At 37.0% G+C, this 17,892-nt stretch overlaps 1 protein-coding gene across 4 annotated transcripts in view; it reads right to left on the bottom strand.

Moving 5' to 3' along the window:
- LOC124721237 (rho GTPase-activating protein 190) overlaps window positions 1-17,892 on the bottom strand; it is a 301,992-nt gene that overhangs the window by 189,322 nt on the left and 94,778 nt on the right. For all 4 annotated transcript variants that reach the window (XM_047246094.1, XM_047246095.1, XM_047246096.1 and 1 more), the window contains exons 11-15: window positions 17,370-17,493; window positions 17,077-17,278; window positions 16,821-16,991; window positions 6,991-7,242; window positions 2,048-2,226 (exon numbers count right to left, since the gene is read on the bottom strand). In XM_047246094.1, the coding sequence (XP_047102050.1) occupies window positions 2,048-2,226; window positions 6,991-7,242; window positions 16,821-16,991; window positions 17,077-17,278; window positions 17,370-17,493 (928 nt within the window). The remainder of the gene's footprint in view (window positions 1-2,047; window positions 2,227-6,990; window positions 7,243-16,820; window positions 16,992-17,076; window positions 17,279-17,369; window positions 17,494-17,892) is intronic.

The raw sequence follows: 17,892 nt of genomic DNA, 5'->3' as shown, positions 1-17,892 counted from the left end.
ATACTAAGTGTGACTTTACGGTACTGTTACACAAGTTATGTAGTCGAACACGTGCAGCTTCTACAGCCAATCACAATCTTTTCAGAGTTTCAGAGGAAAGTGACATGCAGAGTTAATGACAGCTTTTATTTTTCTACTGCCATAAACTGTAATTTTGTAATCCCACCTAGGATTATTCTCTTTAATTAAAACTATTATTTTGTATTTGCCTTATGACTTGCACACTTTTGTGACTGCTTCAGTCAAGTCTTTTATTATTGTGCTCATTGGTTCATTTGATGATGTTCTATTGTAATGAGCTATTTCTACAACCTTCCTATTCAGATTAAATGAACTTAATTACCATGCTGCCATGATCACATAAATTTAGGTCAAAGGACTCACCCTTCAGGTGTTTATTCTAAATTAGTTATTATTTGTTTAATACAAGGGTAAGCCAATTATTATCCGGATTTAGTTATATTTTTGTTTATTTTGGTAGTATTGTCATTTCATGTTGATGACGCATGCTTTGTTTATTTATTGTTATACCTTTGCAATTTTCACGCTGCTACGTTAGCTTCGTTATCACTGCCGTGCTGTTAATCACGGCTGCTCTGCTGTCTATTTGCACCAAAGAAGAGCAACGTTCAGTGATGCATTTTTTGTGGTCAGAAGGCATATCAGTGGCCGAAATTAATCAAAGACTTTCAGTACAGTATGGGAACAGTGTTTTGCCGCAACGGAGTGTCTACGAATGGACTGAAAAATTCCAAAATGGTCACACAAGTGTGATTCAAGATGAAGGAGCCAGATGACCGTTTACCGCCACAAATGAAGAAACCGTTGAGCGTTCACATGAAATGATTCTCTTAGACACATGATTAACTATTGACGATGTGGCACATCGTCTGGAAATTAGTCACGGTTCTGCCTACGAAATCATCCACAACAGACTAAGTTTCATACAGTTTGTGCAAGATGGGTCCCAAAACAACTCACACAGTTGCATGAACAAACATGCTTGGACATCTGCAAAAAAACATTTGGATCACTATGGTAACGAAGGGGACAATTTCTTAGACAGGATCATTACTGGTGACGAAACATGGATCCATCATTCCGAGCTGGAGACTAAACGGCAGAGTATGGAATGGAAATGTATAAATGCGCCATGCAAGAAAAAGTTCAAGACCCAACCGTCTGCAGGAAAACTGATCCTTACAGTTTTTTGGGACGCACAAGGTCCAGTACTGGAACACAAGGAGATGATTACTGCCAGGCTAAAGCCCACAATTCGAAGCAAATGCCAAGGATTGCTGTCAAAAGGTGTTGTGTTGTTGCACGACAATGCCCGTCTGCATACTGCTGCCCACACTGCTGAAACGCTCCACAAACTCAAATTTGAAGTACTGGATCATCCTCCATATAGTCTCGATCTTGCCCTTTCTGACTATCATTTGTTTGGTCCACTCCAACAGGCATTGATTTGTGGTATAGGATGGGGAAATGAAAGAGTAGTTATCTTGCAGAACCATGGAGTAGTTTCTGTATACACAATGGTTTCCTGTAGTTTATTTGCAGACATCACACTAGAAAATAATTTCCTAACAATATCAGTTTTAAAATACAAAAATAATAATTAGTGCTATTATTATTATTATTGTACTTACAGCATGGCAATAGCAAAGGAACTATTTTATGGGGTCTCAGTAGCTCCAATTAATTAAATCTGTATTATTTTTTCCTCACAAAATAAACTAGTATTTTTTGGTAAAGTTTAGTTAAATCAGTAGAAACATACACCACAACACAAACGTCAGGAGTGAAAAGGTCTCCATAAATACCCAAAATAGTGCAACACTTTGCAAAATATTTTCTGTTACCAATAGCACATCCATAAGGATTGAAGAGACCATAGTCAAAACCCTCTGAGCGATGCTCTTTCACACACCCGGCCCTTCATCTTCCTCACCTACCCTATTCCAGTTAATATTCTAATTTAAGCGTTTAATTACTTTTAGTTCTGATTTTCAATTATTTAAAATGTATTGTTCATAAGACTTACTTTTCTGCTGACACGATGATGTAGAAGTCATAAAATGTGCCTGAAGTCTATCAGCTGTAGCATTTCCCTCAGTTATTAGTAAATGACTCAGATCACTACTAAAGAATGCATTTGCCCCACCAGTATCAGTAACAGCTAGAATTTGTATTGGCAAATTTGGAATGTTCATTGAGAATGCACTGGAAAAATAAAACATCATCATTTACAAGACAGATCAAATAAAGTATAAGCAAAGCACTATCATTTTAACATAAATGCAACAGGTATTACAGACTAGCATGGAAAAAAAAGTACAATCTTACCATGATAAAAGCAGAACAACTTTTAGCTACTACTAATGAGTTATTACATATGAACAAAGGACAGAAATATTCCTCTGCCTGTGTTATATTTAATTTATTATCACAATTCTTATTAATTCTACCATGCTGTCCGAGTTTCCTCATTTTCTTTTTATAATTTTCTCTGCAATGAATTATGTAGGTATAACACAGGAAAACAGGAAGACATCATAGGTGAAAAAGGTTCTATTTACCAGTGAGATAAATTATCCCATTTTGCTTTATGTTGCTAAGGTTACACCAGGCTCTCAAAATCAAGTTTCTTGAGACAAAACAAAAAAGGATACTCTGTGTACACAGTTAAACTAATTACCTACATCTGAGCTTTGCAATAATGTTCCACTTTTCCCCTCTGAAAATTTTCTAACTGTTGGCATTCTGGATTAGACATGCACTCAAATGGCTTTTGTTCATCCACCTTTTTTGCCACCTCCACAAAAATAAACCTTCATTTCTGAGATAACATTAACAGTTGGCACATATGCCTGTTACATTCTTCTCCAACAAACTTCATGCTGAATTATTGCCTTTCTTTAAAATCATCATAAAACATTATAACTCAGTTTGTCAGCTGTCATTTAAAAGTTCCTTTTGACAAGTAAAATCAGTCCTTGATTTGCAAGACTCTGTTGTGGGAACCACCATTTTTCTGAATCAAAATTACATTGTTTTCATATTCAGATGACTACCATACATAACTTTATGCAGAAACTGATAATGTGTGCAGAGGTGTAAATTTTACATTATCGACCTGACTTAGACCTGAAGGCATAAAAAGGAGTAATAATCATTTCAATATGGAAGAATACTTCAGGTTATGAAGTTCTTGCCCATTCTTCTTCTCTTCCTCCCCCTTCTTCTAAGTCAGATGTATTTATTTTAGTAAATAGCTATTCTACAGGGTGTCTGTAATTATAGTTACAGGTTCAAAATACTGTAGAGAGAGAACCACCGTTCAGAATGATGTCAAATTTGAACAGCATATTTACATGGCGCAAACGTCATGGGAGAGAAAAAATTTGTAAGTGTCAGAACATGCACACCAACAGATGTGTGGCACTCAGCTGTTTCTCAGTTTGTGTCCGATATGCCACACATGAATGTCTCCATGAAGGATACCATGCTGCTGGAAATGTTTTTTATAAGAATGGTGATTCTGCACCTGTAGCCCTGCAGAAAGTCTGAACACTCACGAGTATGACAAAAGGCATTGGTCCGACATGTGCTACAGGTCTGGAGAAACTGATACAAAAAGATACGAAAAAAAGGTTCTTTTGAAGTGTAATTTGGTACAGAGAGGGAAGCAGTTGATCCCCATCTCTCTACGATGTGGCCACAGCACTGCAGCAGAGGTCGAGCTGTGGTGTGCGAACACGCATTGCCTGGGGAATTGCCCGAACATTGGACATACCTGCGAATGTGGAATCCTACAAAACATCTTTTTTTGCTATCCATACAAAATCACCCAAGTTCAGGAGTTGCTTCCTGCTGATATGCCATGACAACAAACGTTTACTCTGGAATTTCTTGTTCAAATGGAAGTGAACAATGAAGGACATAGAACATTCTGTGGACAGGCAAAGTCCACTTCCATCTTCAAGGACATGTCAAAATGCAGAATTGCACATTATGAGCAACAGAAAATCCTCATTCACGTCAACTGGTACCATTCCATTCTGCAAAGATGAATGTGTGGTGCAGGTTGACGGCATCATTTATTGTTGTACGACCATACTTTTTCAAGGAGATGAGTCATGCAGGTCCCATTACCTGTACCGTCACTGGTAAATGGCATAAGAGTATTTTGAGCACCAATGTCATTTCAACTCTTTCAACAGCATAGATGTGTAAGGTATCATTTTTACACAAGATGGCCCCCCTCTGCACACTGCATAGCCAGTGAAGCAACTGCTGCAGAGGCGTTTCAGTAATGCTAGAATTATCAGCCTGGCCATTCAGATCCACTGATCTTAATCCATGTGACTTCTGGCTGTGAAGTATACCTCAAAGATGATGTGTTCAGTGCTCCAGTTATGAATGTAGCTGAACTGAAGGCACACACTATGCAATGCATTCTGTATGTGCCCCTGAGACACTCCAATCTGTTGCAGAACATGCTGTTCCTCTATTTCAGCATGTCGCAGAAAATGGTGCACAGGATACTGGACATGTCTTGCACCAGTCTCACAATGACATTTTGCTTTTTATGCCGTGGTGAATGGGATTACCTAACTAACAGTACTGAACCCGTGCAGTCATGCACATTGAACAGTACGGATGGTGTAATGTGCAAATCAAAACATAGCTGTCGTACTGCAATTCATCTATCATTTGTAACCGACCCCATTTATGTTAAGGCTCTTACAGTACCATCTGTTGGTAAAATTGTATTTAAATTTTTTGTCATGACGTTTCCCCCCCGTGTCAATGATCTGCTGTTCAAATCTGATGTCATTCTGAGCTGTGGTTCTCTTTCTACAGTATTTTGAAACTGGAACTTTAATTATGGGCACCCTGTATATGGGCCATGTAACAGTAGATTAATGAAATAACAAAATCACAAAGGGAGGAAATTTAGTAGTTCCATGTGTTAGAAATTCTCTTCTGTGGAAATGAAAGAAATATATACATTTCTAATGTCCTCTTGAGTATGGAATACATTCATTGGATAAACAACACATACAAGATGTTAACACAACAGAGTCCATTCACTTCCCAAGAAGAAAGACCAACATTCACCCAACTGATACAGAGAGCTAAAAGCAGTTAACACCGAACAAAACTTGAGTATCAGGTTTCCAAATGCAATGTTGTTTATAGTTCAATCTAAAACACAAATTGATGTTGTTCTGATAACAAGGACAAAAGGTAATGCATATAAAACCACTATGTTTACTGGAAAGCAAAGAAAAAAGTTATGGAAAATACACAGTTGGTACAATGTATGGGCAAATGACAAGGGTACAGGTACTCAAAATTTATGGAAGGCTTTTCAAACCTCAGATAGTAAATGTTGTGGAATGGTGTTGGACTATGCAGTACAGCTGTGATCAGCTTGCCTACCACACCCTATGCATGTGCCCTCATCATTCCTTAAACACACTATGTCATGATGAATAAAATGTTCTCGGTTTTCCAGCCGCGTAAATTCGAATAAAATTCGAATTGACGCGGCTGGAAAACCGAGAATGTTTTACTCACGTATGCTGTCGCGAAAGACTCCGAGGACACACTACGCCATGATGCCTTTGTAAAAGGCGGTTAACTGACAGAACTTTGCTAGTGGTTTTATTCATTTTTACTTAAAATGTAAGAATATCATATTGTATTGGTCTCTCATAGAGAGCAAAATAGGAAAATTTCTCTCAAATTTTTCAAAAGGAATTATTAAACACAAAATTATGGCGCAAAAGGTGCTGAACTACTTGTAGATCACACATGCTAGATATATACTCTTTGTGTGAGCAATGGCAATATTAGGAAATGATATGAAGGTATAGTGTGACAGGCCACTCATTTGTGATATTCGTAGCTGCAACAAATCCAAGTTGTAGCAATAAACATACATGCATGCAAGCACACCTCCAGTGTCGAATAACATAAGTCTTTCTATCATATGTGCAAGTGTCTCTGGATCAAAACTCTCTGGCATAATATAATAATTAGATGATCAAGATATACATATATGCAAACAACGTAAGCTGTCACTGAATATTTATAAAACAAATTTCAAACATAGTATTTAAAGAATGTAAACTCCAACCTTTGTCACTCTTAGGTAAAAAAATATTTGACATAATTCATATAGCTTCAATTACACCATGATAATGGTGAAGTGTTAGGCCAAAATATCTTAAGATTATGTCTCTTTGGCTGTACACAAGTGACCTGGCAAATATGAGCTGAATCAGTTGGTCGTGTCAGGAGCCTTCCCCTTGTTAGTTATGCTGCATACACCCTAACAATATGTAGCAGTAAACAGTGGCTATCTAAAATTTCTTACAAACAGTGTAAGTTGAATATCCATTACTCGTTCAAAATATATTTTACACAATTGGAAAACTAGTGTATTTGATGTGTGAGTTACTGGACCCTCCAGTCCTACCTAACAGATTTAGCACATTTTAACTTTCCCACAGCTAACGCCATTTGTGGGCCTAAAACCTTTTTCGAGCACAATGAAGAAGTTACAGCAGCCATAAATACACATCTTATGTAAAAGGAGATTATATGAACGGATCAGTTAATTTACAAACTTGAAATTTTCTTCTTAGCCTTGTGCTGCTAAGTTTGGAAATGGGAAAATGTTTCGCAACAACAAACTAGCAACATTTGAGTTCATTAATATAGCAAAATACAATTACTTCTAGCATTAAATGTTTATAAAATTAACTCTCACTTCTTAACGTACATTATGTTCATTTTTCTTCTGTGAAGTAACTGTTCCACTGCAGTAATAGTCAGTTAAGCGAAAAAAACATTTAAAAATTTACACACATACGAAAATTAGCTATTGCTTAAAATTTCACCAGTCTTAGTGTTTTTAACATTATATACGAGATACACAACATGTTAAGTAAATTTCTAAAAAATGTCACATACTTGAGAGTTGCGAGAGAGGCTTTCCGCTTGGTTGAGTAGACTAGGATGAAGCCATGGACCAATTCCTCACGAAATGCATTGGCACCATGGAATGAAGAAATGATAACCTCAACTTTGCGTTTAGAGTCACCCAAAAAAGTTTCTAAAATTATACTTCGATCTCCACTTAAAAAGCAGCACTGGTGACTCAAAAGAGGCCCCAAAATATTTTCTACAGAATATGGATCACCACAAAACATGCACATTATAATCCTGAAACAAATACATTTATGTACTTTTTAATCTGATACCAGAACAAATGTTAATGTCTTAAATTTTCACATAGACAGATATACTTGCACAATGGATCAATCATTAGGCATTTTCTGGACTTAACAATAATCATATTCACTAATTAAAAAGCAAAAATGGTGGTTTATACTTTTCAAAGGGCACATCTATTAATCACTTCATTAAAGGAGGAGACAGACATCAAAAATGTATATTATAATTTCATTGATATTTACCAACAGCTCAACTCGAGTGAGATAACATATCATACTAACAACATAATATTTATTTTTGTAACTTTTTTAAGCAGAGTATTTTGTAGCATTTTTATTTTTTTATTTACTTATTTATTTATTATCTTTCTTCTTAAGCTTCATGTTCAGAATCTTCTTGGAAGGAAGTTTAGCCTTTAGTGTCCAATTGACAACAAGACCATTACAGTAAGAGCACAGGATTGGATTAACAACGTTAGAAACTGAAACTGGTAATGTATATTTCAAAGTAACCATTTTGACATTTTCCTTCAGTGAATTAGGGAAGCAATGAAAAACTTAAATCAGTTTGGTCAGATGAAGATTTGAGCTCTACTCTTCCTAAATGCAGGTTCAGTACATAAACCACCGCACCACTTCACTTATGTAGAATATTATTGACACTGAGTTTGCTGTAGATTCTCATTTCCATGCACTGGGGGAATTTGTGCATGTAATTTTAGTCTCCAAGCGTCTTACGTTACAGTGGATCGTAAAGCTTTCTTTGAGTGGCCCTGCCATGCAGCTAAAAAAACCACAGACTCTATACAGCTTCTTCACAATGTAGTAGCACAAATGAGTCTGGGTCTGGCAAGCATGGAAATGAAATTAGAATTTCTTTTCAACTTTCTATTTTCCATGTTATCTATGGAGAACATGTAAGCTGTATACCTGAGCTTCACTAAATGTTACCACAGCGATTGTGGATGATCATGTATAACAAAAATGAAAATGATAATGGATTAGTGAATGTTACTTAAGTTCACTGATTAGCTGTTTAACTGTAAATTTGTGTAAATGAATAGTTCACGAAAGTTCTTGTGAGTAAATCGAGCAAATGGACTGACATGACTCACTAAAGTCGACGATATTAACTGCAGTGACCAGAAAAAGGAAGAAAGCACATAGTGTAGTGGTAAGCAGAGATGGGCATTATTTGATTACATTTCTATCTAGATCATTATTTGAGTAAGTATATCACCTAAACAACAAATTTTTTAAAAAAATTTTGGATCACTGTCAGGAAAAGCACAGTGATCAATAAAACTATAATAAAATCTCTTCAGTAACAGCAGTCTTGATGGCATGTAGGTTATTTATTTCATTGAGTGACTGATTTTGATCTCTTGTAGGATCATCCTCAGACCACTTTACTCTGTGAAATAGAGTAATACACTTTCTTACAAGCAACCCCTTGAGTGCCAGACTGCAAGTTCAATCTTCAGTATGGCTCATTTGAAAGTGTTGTGTTAACAATTACGACAGGAAAAATATTAGCTGCTAATGGCTTACCATGTGCATCAGAAGGGTGACAGAAAAGGAGCGTCTGGGAGGTGCAGAGATCAAACTTCTATGGGATGTACATATTACACTTCACAAAATGGACACCATCAGCATTCAAAAAATGTTCACAACGAACTATTAACTAACACCATGAGTGCTCAAATAAAAATGACATGCCACAAGGATCAAAAGTTTCACATTATCAAGATCAAAGGTGAACTCCTTGAGAGTTGGAAACCATGGAGGACGTTCAGCTAGGTATCTACTCTTAAAGAATGGATACAGAATCATACTGGTGTAACTGGGTGATGAGAACTGATGGGATGTGATGGCATGCAACTAAATGCGAAAGTCTGTCGTGGAACTTGTTGTGAAACTGGCTATCCTTTAAGGCATAGCTGCAGGTAGGTACTCACCCTACACATTGTACATTTAAATGTGTGTATGATAAACTGAGAACAACTGGATCATTAACACATCAGAAACATATCCAGAAAAGGAAAGTTACTAACGAGGAAATGGAAATTGGTACTCTTGCCACTAGGGTTCGAGAACCTTGAGTTAGTTCACGTCAAACTGCAAGGGAATCTGGCATGAGCCAGAGTAGTGTTGTTCATGTTCTGCATTGCCATAAATATCACTCTTACAGTATCAGTCTCCACCAAGAATTAACTGGTATGGACTGTATGCATCACACTGAATTCTGCCAAAGGGCTCAACTTCAGATTCAGAGGGATGACACATTTATTAATTTGATTTTATTTACTGATGAGGCTACATTCACAAACCATGGAAATGTTAATTTTCATAACCTGCATTATTGGGTAACTGAAAATCCATGTTGGCTGCGGCAAGTAGCACACCAAAAACCTTGGTTGGTACATGTATGGTGTGAGATTCTGGAGGACAGAATTACAGGTCCCTATTTCATCGAAGGAAATTTTAATGGTAGGAAGTACATCACATTCATGCAAGAAACATTAGGTCTGTTATGGGAAGAAATACCTTTAGAAACAAGGAACAGAATGTGGTATCAACACGATGGGTGCCTGGCACATTTTTTGCTGATGGCTAGAAATGAGTTGCAGAGACAATTCCCAAATCGTTGGATTAGACGCGGAGATGTGTCATGGCCAGCTCATTCACCAGACTTGATGCCTCTGGATTTTTTCTTGTGGGGTTTGGAAAAAGGCATGGTTTATAAAGACATTACAACTACACCTGAAGATATGCAAGGGAGAATTGTGCATTGTTACCAATGGTCATCACTTCAAACACCTTCCGTAAATGGAAGTTCATTCCACCTTTGTGACCTTCGTTGACCTTCAAAGACCTTACTGTTACACATCACGGGATTCGTCTCGATAGCCGCTATCATAAAATAAGTATCAAACTTTAGCATCCCATTTTTTAAAAAAAAAAAAAAAAAAAGAAGAAGAAGAAGTTGACCTTCATATCTCTGAAGCGACCTCACCTAGCAACAAAAAACCAACGTCATATTATGGCCCCCAATTTCCCATGCAACTTTTGTCCCACAAACATTTCAGCTCCTATCATACTTTCGGAGTTATTCTTGGTGGTACATGATGCATCAATGGCCAACACCTATAACTGGTTTTCGCAGACTACACGTAATCACGATATTGTCTCTCCAACTATCAAGTGATTAAGCTGCATCACAGCTCCGAGGATATCTACCTCAAATTTACTCATGTTGGCAGCTGTTCTTGATTCAAATTCTGGAACATTTACTTCTGTCTTCTTTGGTGAAGGAATTTCAGAAGGCTGTGTTTAGTAACTCTGCTTTAGCAATACTGTCATCGACAGCATTTCCATTGCTATCGCGCAGAGAAGGCATTGACTGTCTCTTGCTTCTAGCATACTTCACATACAAGCAAAAGCTCTTTGGATTTTCTGCCAGGTTTTGAGACAAAGATTTATTGTGGAAACGATTAGAACCTTCTCACATTTAAATCTGTGATAAATTTCAAGCTTCTGTAAAATATCACCAATCTTGGAGATTTTGCATTCGTTTAAATTTGGTGTGTTGCTTTCATTGTTTCTGTAACAGTGTTCTGACCTATTTTGTGTACCAGGGGGATCAGCTCTGGCGTTCGTTAATTTATTTGCTTTAAATATCTCAATTGCTGTCAATACTATGTCTTCGAATTCAAGTCACATGGTTAATTTGGAAGGAGTGGAGATCATCTCTCAGGAAGGTCTCAAGTGAAGTTTTGTCTGCTTTTTTGAATAGCTATGTAAGGAAAAAAAACACCTACAGTTGTCCTTATGATGTCATTTATTGCATGACTACCAGTTTTGGTTGTGGCTGAGTTAGCCCCTCTTCTCACTATAATCTATCATAGATCTCTTGAACGAAAGACTGTGCCCAGTTCTTGGGAAAAGGCAGAGGTCACACTCGTCTATAAGAAGTGTAGCAGAAGTGATCCACAAAGCTACCGTCCAATATCCTTGGCATCAATTTGATGTAGAATCTTAGAACATATTCTGAGTTCAAACATAATGAGGTACCTTGAACAGAATGACCACCTCAATGCCAACCAGCATGGTTTTCAAAAACTTTGATCATTTGAAACCCAACTCGCCCTTTTCTCACATGACATACTGAAAGCCATGGATCAAGACAACCAGCTAGATACAGTATTTCCTGATTTCTGAAAAGCATTTCACTCAGTACCACATCTACACTTATTGTCACAAGTATGATCATATGGGGTATCAAGTGAAATTTATGATTTGATTGAGGACTTTTTGGTAGGAAGGATACAGCGTGTTACCTTGGATGGAGAGTCATCATCAGATGTAGAAGTAACTTAGATGTGCAGCAGGGAAGTGTGTTCGGACCCTTGATGTTCATATTGTATATTAATGACCCTGCAGACAATATTAATAGTAAAATCAGCCTTTTTGCAGATGATGCAGTTATCTATAATGAAGTACTATCTGAAAGAAGCTGCATAAATATTCAGTCACATCTTGATAAGATTTCAACATGGTGCAGAGATTGGCAATTTGTTCTACATGTTCACAAATGTAAAATTTTGCACTTTACAGAACAAAAAAATGTAGTATCCTATGCCTATAATGTCAGTGAGTAACTGTTGGAATCGGCCAACTCGTGCAAATACCTGGGTGAAACACTTTGTAGGGATATGAAATGGAATGATCACATAGGTTCAGTCGTCAGTAAAGCAGGTGGTAGACTTCAGTTTTTTGGTAGAATACCGTGGAAGTGCAATCAGTTTACAAAGGAGATTGCTTACAAATCACTCGTGCGACCGGTTCCAGAATATTGCTCAAGTGTGTGGCACCTGTAAAAAATAGGACTAACAGGAGATATTGAACAAATACAGGGAAGGGCATCATGAATGGTCACAGATCTGTTTAATCCATGGGAGAGATACAGAAGGAACTGAAATAGCAGACTCTTGAAGACAGACTTAAACTATCCCAAAAAAGTCTATTAACAAAGTTTCGAGAACTGGCTTTAAATGATTACTCTAGGGATATTCTGTAACCCCTATATATCGCTCACACAGGGATCATGAGGCTAAGATTAGAATACTTACTGCATGTACAGAGGCATTGAAACAATCATTCTTCCTACGCTCCATGTGTGAATAGAACAGGAAGAAACTAATAGCTAGTACAGTGGGACATACCCTCTGCAATGCACCTCACAGTGGCTTGCAGCGTATAGACGCAGATGTAGGTATATTTTTTGTTTATTTTTGGAGAATCTGGGAATTACAATATTCAGTCTCACTACAGCAACCCTTTTTTCACTAACCCAGTATCCGTTTTGATGCTCATTATTAGCTCAGGATTTTTTGTTGATAAGAGATCAAGTGTGTTTTCAGAACTGTTTACTATTTGAGTGGGCTCATGAACTGACTGCTGAAAATTATTTTCAGACAATGCGTTTAACACAACTTAGGACTATGTTTTATGTACACCTCCAGATTTAAACATGTATTTTTGCCAACATATCGAGGGTAAATTGATGTCACCACCAGCTATAACTATATGACTCGGGTACGTGTTTGAAATTAGACTCAAGTTTTCTTTGAATCTTTCAGCAACTATTCCATCTGAGCTGGGAGGTCGGTAGAAGGATCTAGTTATTATTTTCTGCCAGTTGCCAGCAATGACCTCTACCCATACTAACTTTCACGAAATATCCACTTCAATTTCGCTACAAGATAAACTCTTCTAGCAGCAACACACACATCACCATTGGGTCTTTTGCAAAAATTTTGGCTGAACTCATCTCTGGCTTTAGCCAGCTTTCAGTGCCTATAACAATTGCAATGTGTTTTGGAATATATGTTGACCTGTAGGTCCCCCTCTAACTGGATTATAAGTTTGTTCAGAGGTGGGAGGAAGTTAAGGGCAAGCCATCAGGCCTTGTAAAGCACTGCACTGTCCCAAACTTCGGCTTGTGCACAGTTTTACCCTGAAATAAAGGCAACATAAAAACGTTTCGGAGGTAGCCAGCCGTAGCAGTTACACTACCGATGTGGTCCAGTTAAACCAACTGCACTTGCCAGTAGCTCCCTTTCTCCCCTCCTCCTGTTAATATGTGGAAGTACTCATATGTATCTAGCCAAAAGATGAGAGAGAAGCCAATAAAAACTCTTAATCTGCAGCATCTTCCTCCATTCTACCAAGATTGCTAGGACTATCCAAAAGGGTCTTTAAATATAATTACACAATTTGTTCACATTTGTAGTGCTACAAAATGATTGAATGCAATAAGGACTTGGTGGATACTAACGACTGACATCATCAATCAACAGACATTAAATCTTAAGTCTCCTAAAACATTTGTGGAATGCTGCTGGATGTCTGAAAGTGTTTTAGGAGTACCTCTGCATAAGCTTTCCATTAAACAGTGGAGATTGAAAAATTTTGAAAGAGACACTATGAGACCATAAAAGAGTGCATAATATTGCACAAAACTGGCAACTTCTTTATCAAGAAAGTGTTACAAGGCAATTGGAAGACTTTCTCACCTTTTTACACCAACTGCAATTATTGCAACAATGTCTTACCCATAATTAAAAAAAATAAATAGTTAACTGTAATGCTGTCCATCAACAAGGGAGGCTTACAACAAAGAGCCAAATAAATGTTGAAATTGGGTTACAAGTTTGAAATGATGTTATTACGTAAAAAGAAGATTTATTCTGAATGTGATTTGGGAAGTGAAGCTAACGTGGAATCACAACAAAGTTAGTTGCCAAAAAGTACAGTGGAATTTACGATTTTTCAGTTTTTGCTTAAGAAGATTGTGATTTGATAGCCTTATATCGTTATCCTGAAACAAAGATATTTTCAGGAGATATAAAACACCCATACCCTCTTTGCATGCATAGCATAGAACTACTTTCATTGGTGTGTCATAATGCCAAATCTTTGAAAATCAAATAAATTTTCTGATGCGATATTTGGAGGAAAAAAAGAGGTGGTTCTGAAAAGCAATTTAAAATCAACGAAGAGTATATCGGTTAAATAAATGACAAAGAATTGGAGCAATAAATGTCACTGGATTTCAAATTTATCTATTATTCATAGCACTTCTTATTCACAGATGATGAATATGTGTTTTTAGTTGTGTAAATGAATAACGTTTTGAAGAAATATTTTTATTTGCAATTCACAAATAACTAGTAGCAGTGGTGGGCTACTGAGTAGAGCACTGGGCTCTTGGCCACGGAGGTCCCAGGTTGGGATAGGGATTTCTCCTCATTCCAGTCCCTCCAAGATGGCCCCATGTCCATTCAGCCAGCTATCAAAATGATTTCTGGGGAACTTTCCCAGGGTAAAAGGGAATGGGGTGATGGCCCCACCACCGCTCCCCTTCCCAGTGCTGTGGTCAATAGAAAGGTTACATTCTATGTGCAGTTAAGCCGATAGCCTAGTCACAGGTTTGCGCCATAGGTTTTACCTTTACCTATTCATAAATAATAATTTTTATGTGTTTCTCAGCTCTGGTGGCAAGCGAAGCACATCAAGCACACACATGCTGCAATTGCACAACCTATGTGCAGATGTGTGGCTGTGGTCAAGCGCTCATTTGGCTGTGTCACTGAGTAAGGCAGTGTTGGTCATCTTCGGAAGCTTCCCTGAATGTACATGAAGGGCACTCGTGCCTTCTTTGCACCTACCTGGAGAGCACTCACATGATCCATATGCCTTCAGAGCTCTACTCTGCATGCCTAGTCCAGCCTAAATGCCTGTGTTATGTCCTGATTTTTACGATTTACACTGATGTCCTGGCACTTTGGCACTGAACTGTATCATATCAATTTTTGAGATGTTTACAGACAACCTATTTAACTGGAATTACATTTCTTGGCTACTGTTTGTATTAATGAAACAATAAAAAATTTTGTTTTGTTCCAGGATTTTCAGTTAATACATATGGATCATCTGAAAGTAAAAGACCAGAGTTCACACAAATGGGACTAACAAGCCCCATTCCAAAGGAACTATACCAGCATTTACCTTTTGTAATTTAGTGAAAAACCTACATTTGGATGACCATACAAGGATTTGGACCACCATCTTTTCAACTAAGTGTCTTAGTCACCAAGTCGCCTCTCTTAGTAGGTACGAGAGAGCATAAAACACAAGATAACAAATCAAATTATACTGGGAATAGAAGATTTATGGACAGAGCTAACCAAGATTATAAATGTTTATTGTCTTCATATACAACACTTCTAACACAGCTTACTTTTGAGAATACAAAACATAAACACCACTCAAGGACTAGACATTATGTCTGTTCAGACTGGACAACTGCTGCCTACAAGGCAGTACAAGGAGCAATCTAAGATTGTGGGACCAGCATGTCGCAACTTCCTGCATCCTTTATTGCCAGTACATTAATCCTGATAATGCTGCTGCTTCTTTATTCAAGCAGCTCCTCATTTGGCATCACAAGGTTGAGTGGACCATGTTCCCACACCTTCCTACCTTTAAAAAAAAAAGGGGGAGGGGCATTACCAGGAATCAAAACCGCACAAAAGGCAGCGATACTACGTGTCAAAGGTGGCGACTCTAACCATTTGGTTACAGAGGCAGTCCCTTTGAGAATTTAAGAAAACAAATTATATTGCTGCATTGTACATCTCCCTTAAAAGCTGTCACAAGGAAATGGGTGTATGATTTTTTTAAAAAAAATGAAGTTATTCTTTAATTTTTCATTCTCACTACTGGTTGATACCGTATGTGGGACTTAATTACATCATTTTCCTCTAGAACAATACTGAAATATCATTAGTCTGAAATATGCATTAATAATTAAAAATTAACATTGATGGGTCAAAGAAGCACACAAGAGATGGGCACATAAAAATTAAGATGATCAAATGGCAAATTACTGCTAAAAACATGTTTTCATGTCTATGAAATTTATAGCCACTAAACACAATACCTTTAATTCATTATATTTAAAACACTTCATATCAGGAAATAAACTTGCAACTATAAGAAATGAATTTTTGATGATAAAGTACACTGCACAAAAATTTCACAATTGCAAATATCTTGATCTTGTTCTGCAACTTGATATGAAGGATATAAATAAAAACAGTGCAACAAATCATCAGTCTCAACACCTTTCTCTCTTAATCACTTTGATTTTTCTTAAGAAATTTTACAATGTGCGCTATTGTGTTTGTGTATATTGCTACACTATAGACACAAATAGTACCCACAGCTGAGGAGGTGGACCCTTGCAGGAAAGTATCTTTATAAAACACTAGCTACCAAAGTGCTTGTACTGAAAATGTATGCTACATACAGTACCCAGTACCAAACAAATGATGATATACATACAATTGCCTGGTCTAATCAGTTTCCAACAGTACTGCACATGGAATAACTTACAAAAGTGATATCTTTCCACTTATATCCCAGAATTTACTTCCTGCTCTACACAGTGATAAAAACACACAAAAGTAGACACAGGAGAAAAAAAATCACATACATTACCTGATATCAGGTTCTGAACACTCCAATACAGACTGGTAGACATTTATAAAGCCTGCTCTGTGATGGATACTTTGTATCAGCTGCCGCAGTGCTTCTGCTATCAATGGAGGACTAAACCGTTGTGATGGATCCATCTCATCCACAGATACACCAATGAAGGGACACTGTAAACTAAGATGTATCATATTTTATTAGGAAATGTTTACTAAATTTGAGTGTGAAAGATACATGATCACACACAACAAAATTAACAAACCTATCAGCCAAATTTTGTCCTTCTTCTTGTAACCTCAGCACCTCTTTCTCATCAACTGACTGATCAGCGACAAATAAAATCACAATTGGTAAACCTTGAAATGGTAAACGATCTTCTTGCTCTAAATTGGAGAGCAGAGTTTTTTCCAAACTATCTCGGACATATTCAAATGATTCTTGATTGGAATACACACAAAAGCACCCTGTACAATAACCAACATAAGTTTATAGGGTTATGTTGAAGTAATAATAAGGAATATTAAAAAATTACTAATAGAAAATCATTTTTCTTACCATTTGGCAAGAATTTTGAAGTCTTGAAAGAATTCTGGGGTAAACTAACATCACCATCAATAATTCTATAATCCAAACTGTACAAATTACAGTCTATTTCATATTCATCATCATCACACTGTTCCTGTAAGAATGACAAGAAACTGGTGATCAGATATTCATCATCATTTCATTTGCAATATTTCTTTAAAGCAAGCATGTGTGCATATCATATTAAACAACTACATATGAAAAACTGAACTGTGACACTTGACAAGACATATACTGCAACAAAAAAGTATAAATCCACTAAGACATGGAACTGTTATTCTGGTTGTATTTTAGAGCACAGTAGTTACATATAACACACCAAACATATTATGAAATATTTACGAGTGATCAATATATGAAGAACTACACAATGTGCTTCCTAATGATCTCAACAGATCACAGATAAGAGCCCAGTAACACAAATACAATTGAAGTATAACAGGAACTTGAATAAAACTAGAAAAAGACACTTTTTACCTCTCATATACAGATA

The sequence above is a fragment of the Schistocerca piceifrons genome, chromosome X, assembly GCF_021461385.2.
Source record: "Schistocerca piceifrons isolate TAMUIC-IGC-003096 chromosome X, iqSchPice1.1, whole genome shotgun sequence".
Taxonomy (NCBI): domain Eukaryota; kingdom Metazoa; phylum Arthropoda; class Insecta; order Orthoptera; family Acrididae; genus Schistocerca; species Schistocerca piceifrons.
The sequence above is the reverse complement of the archived record's forward strand: the minus strand, read 5'-3'. Positions and strand labels throughout refer to the sequence as shown.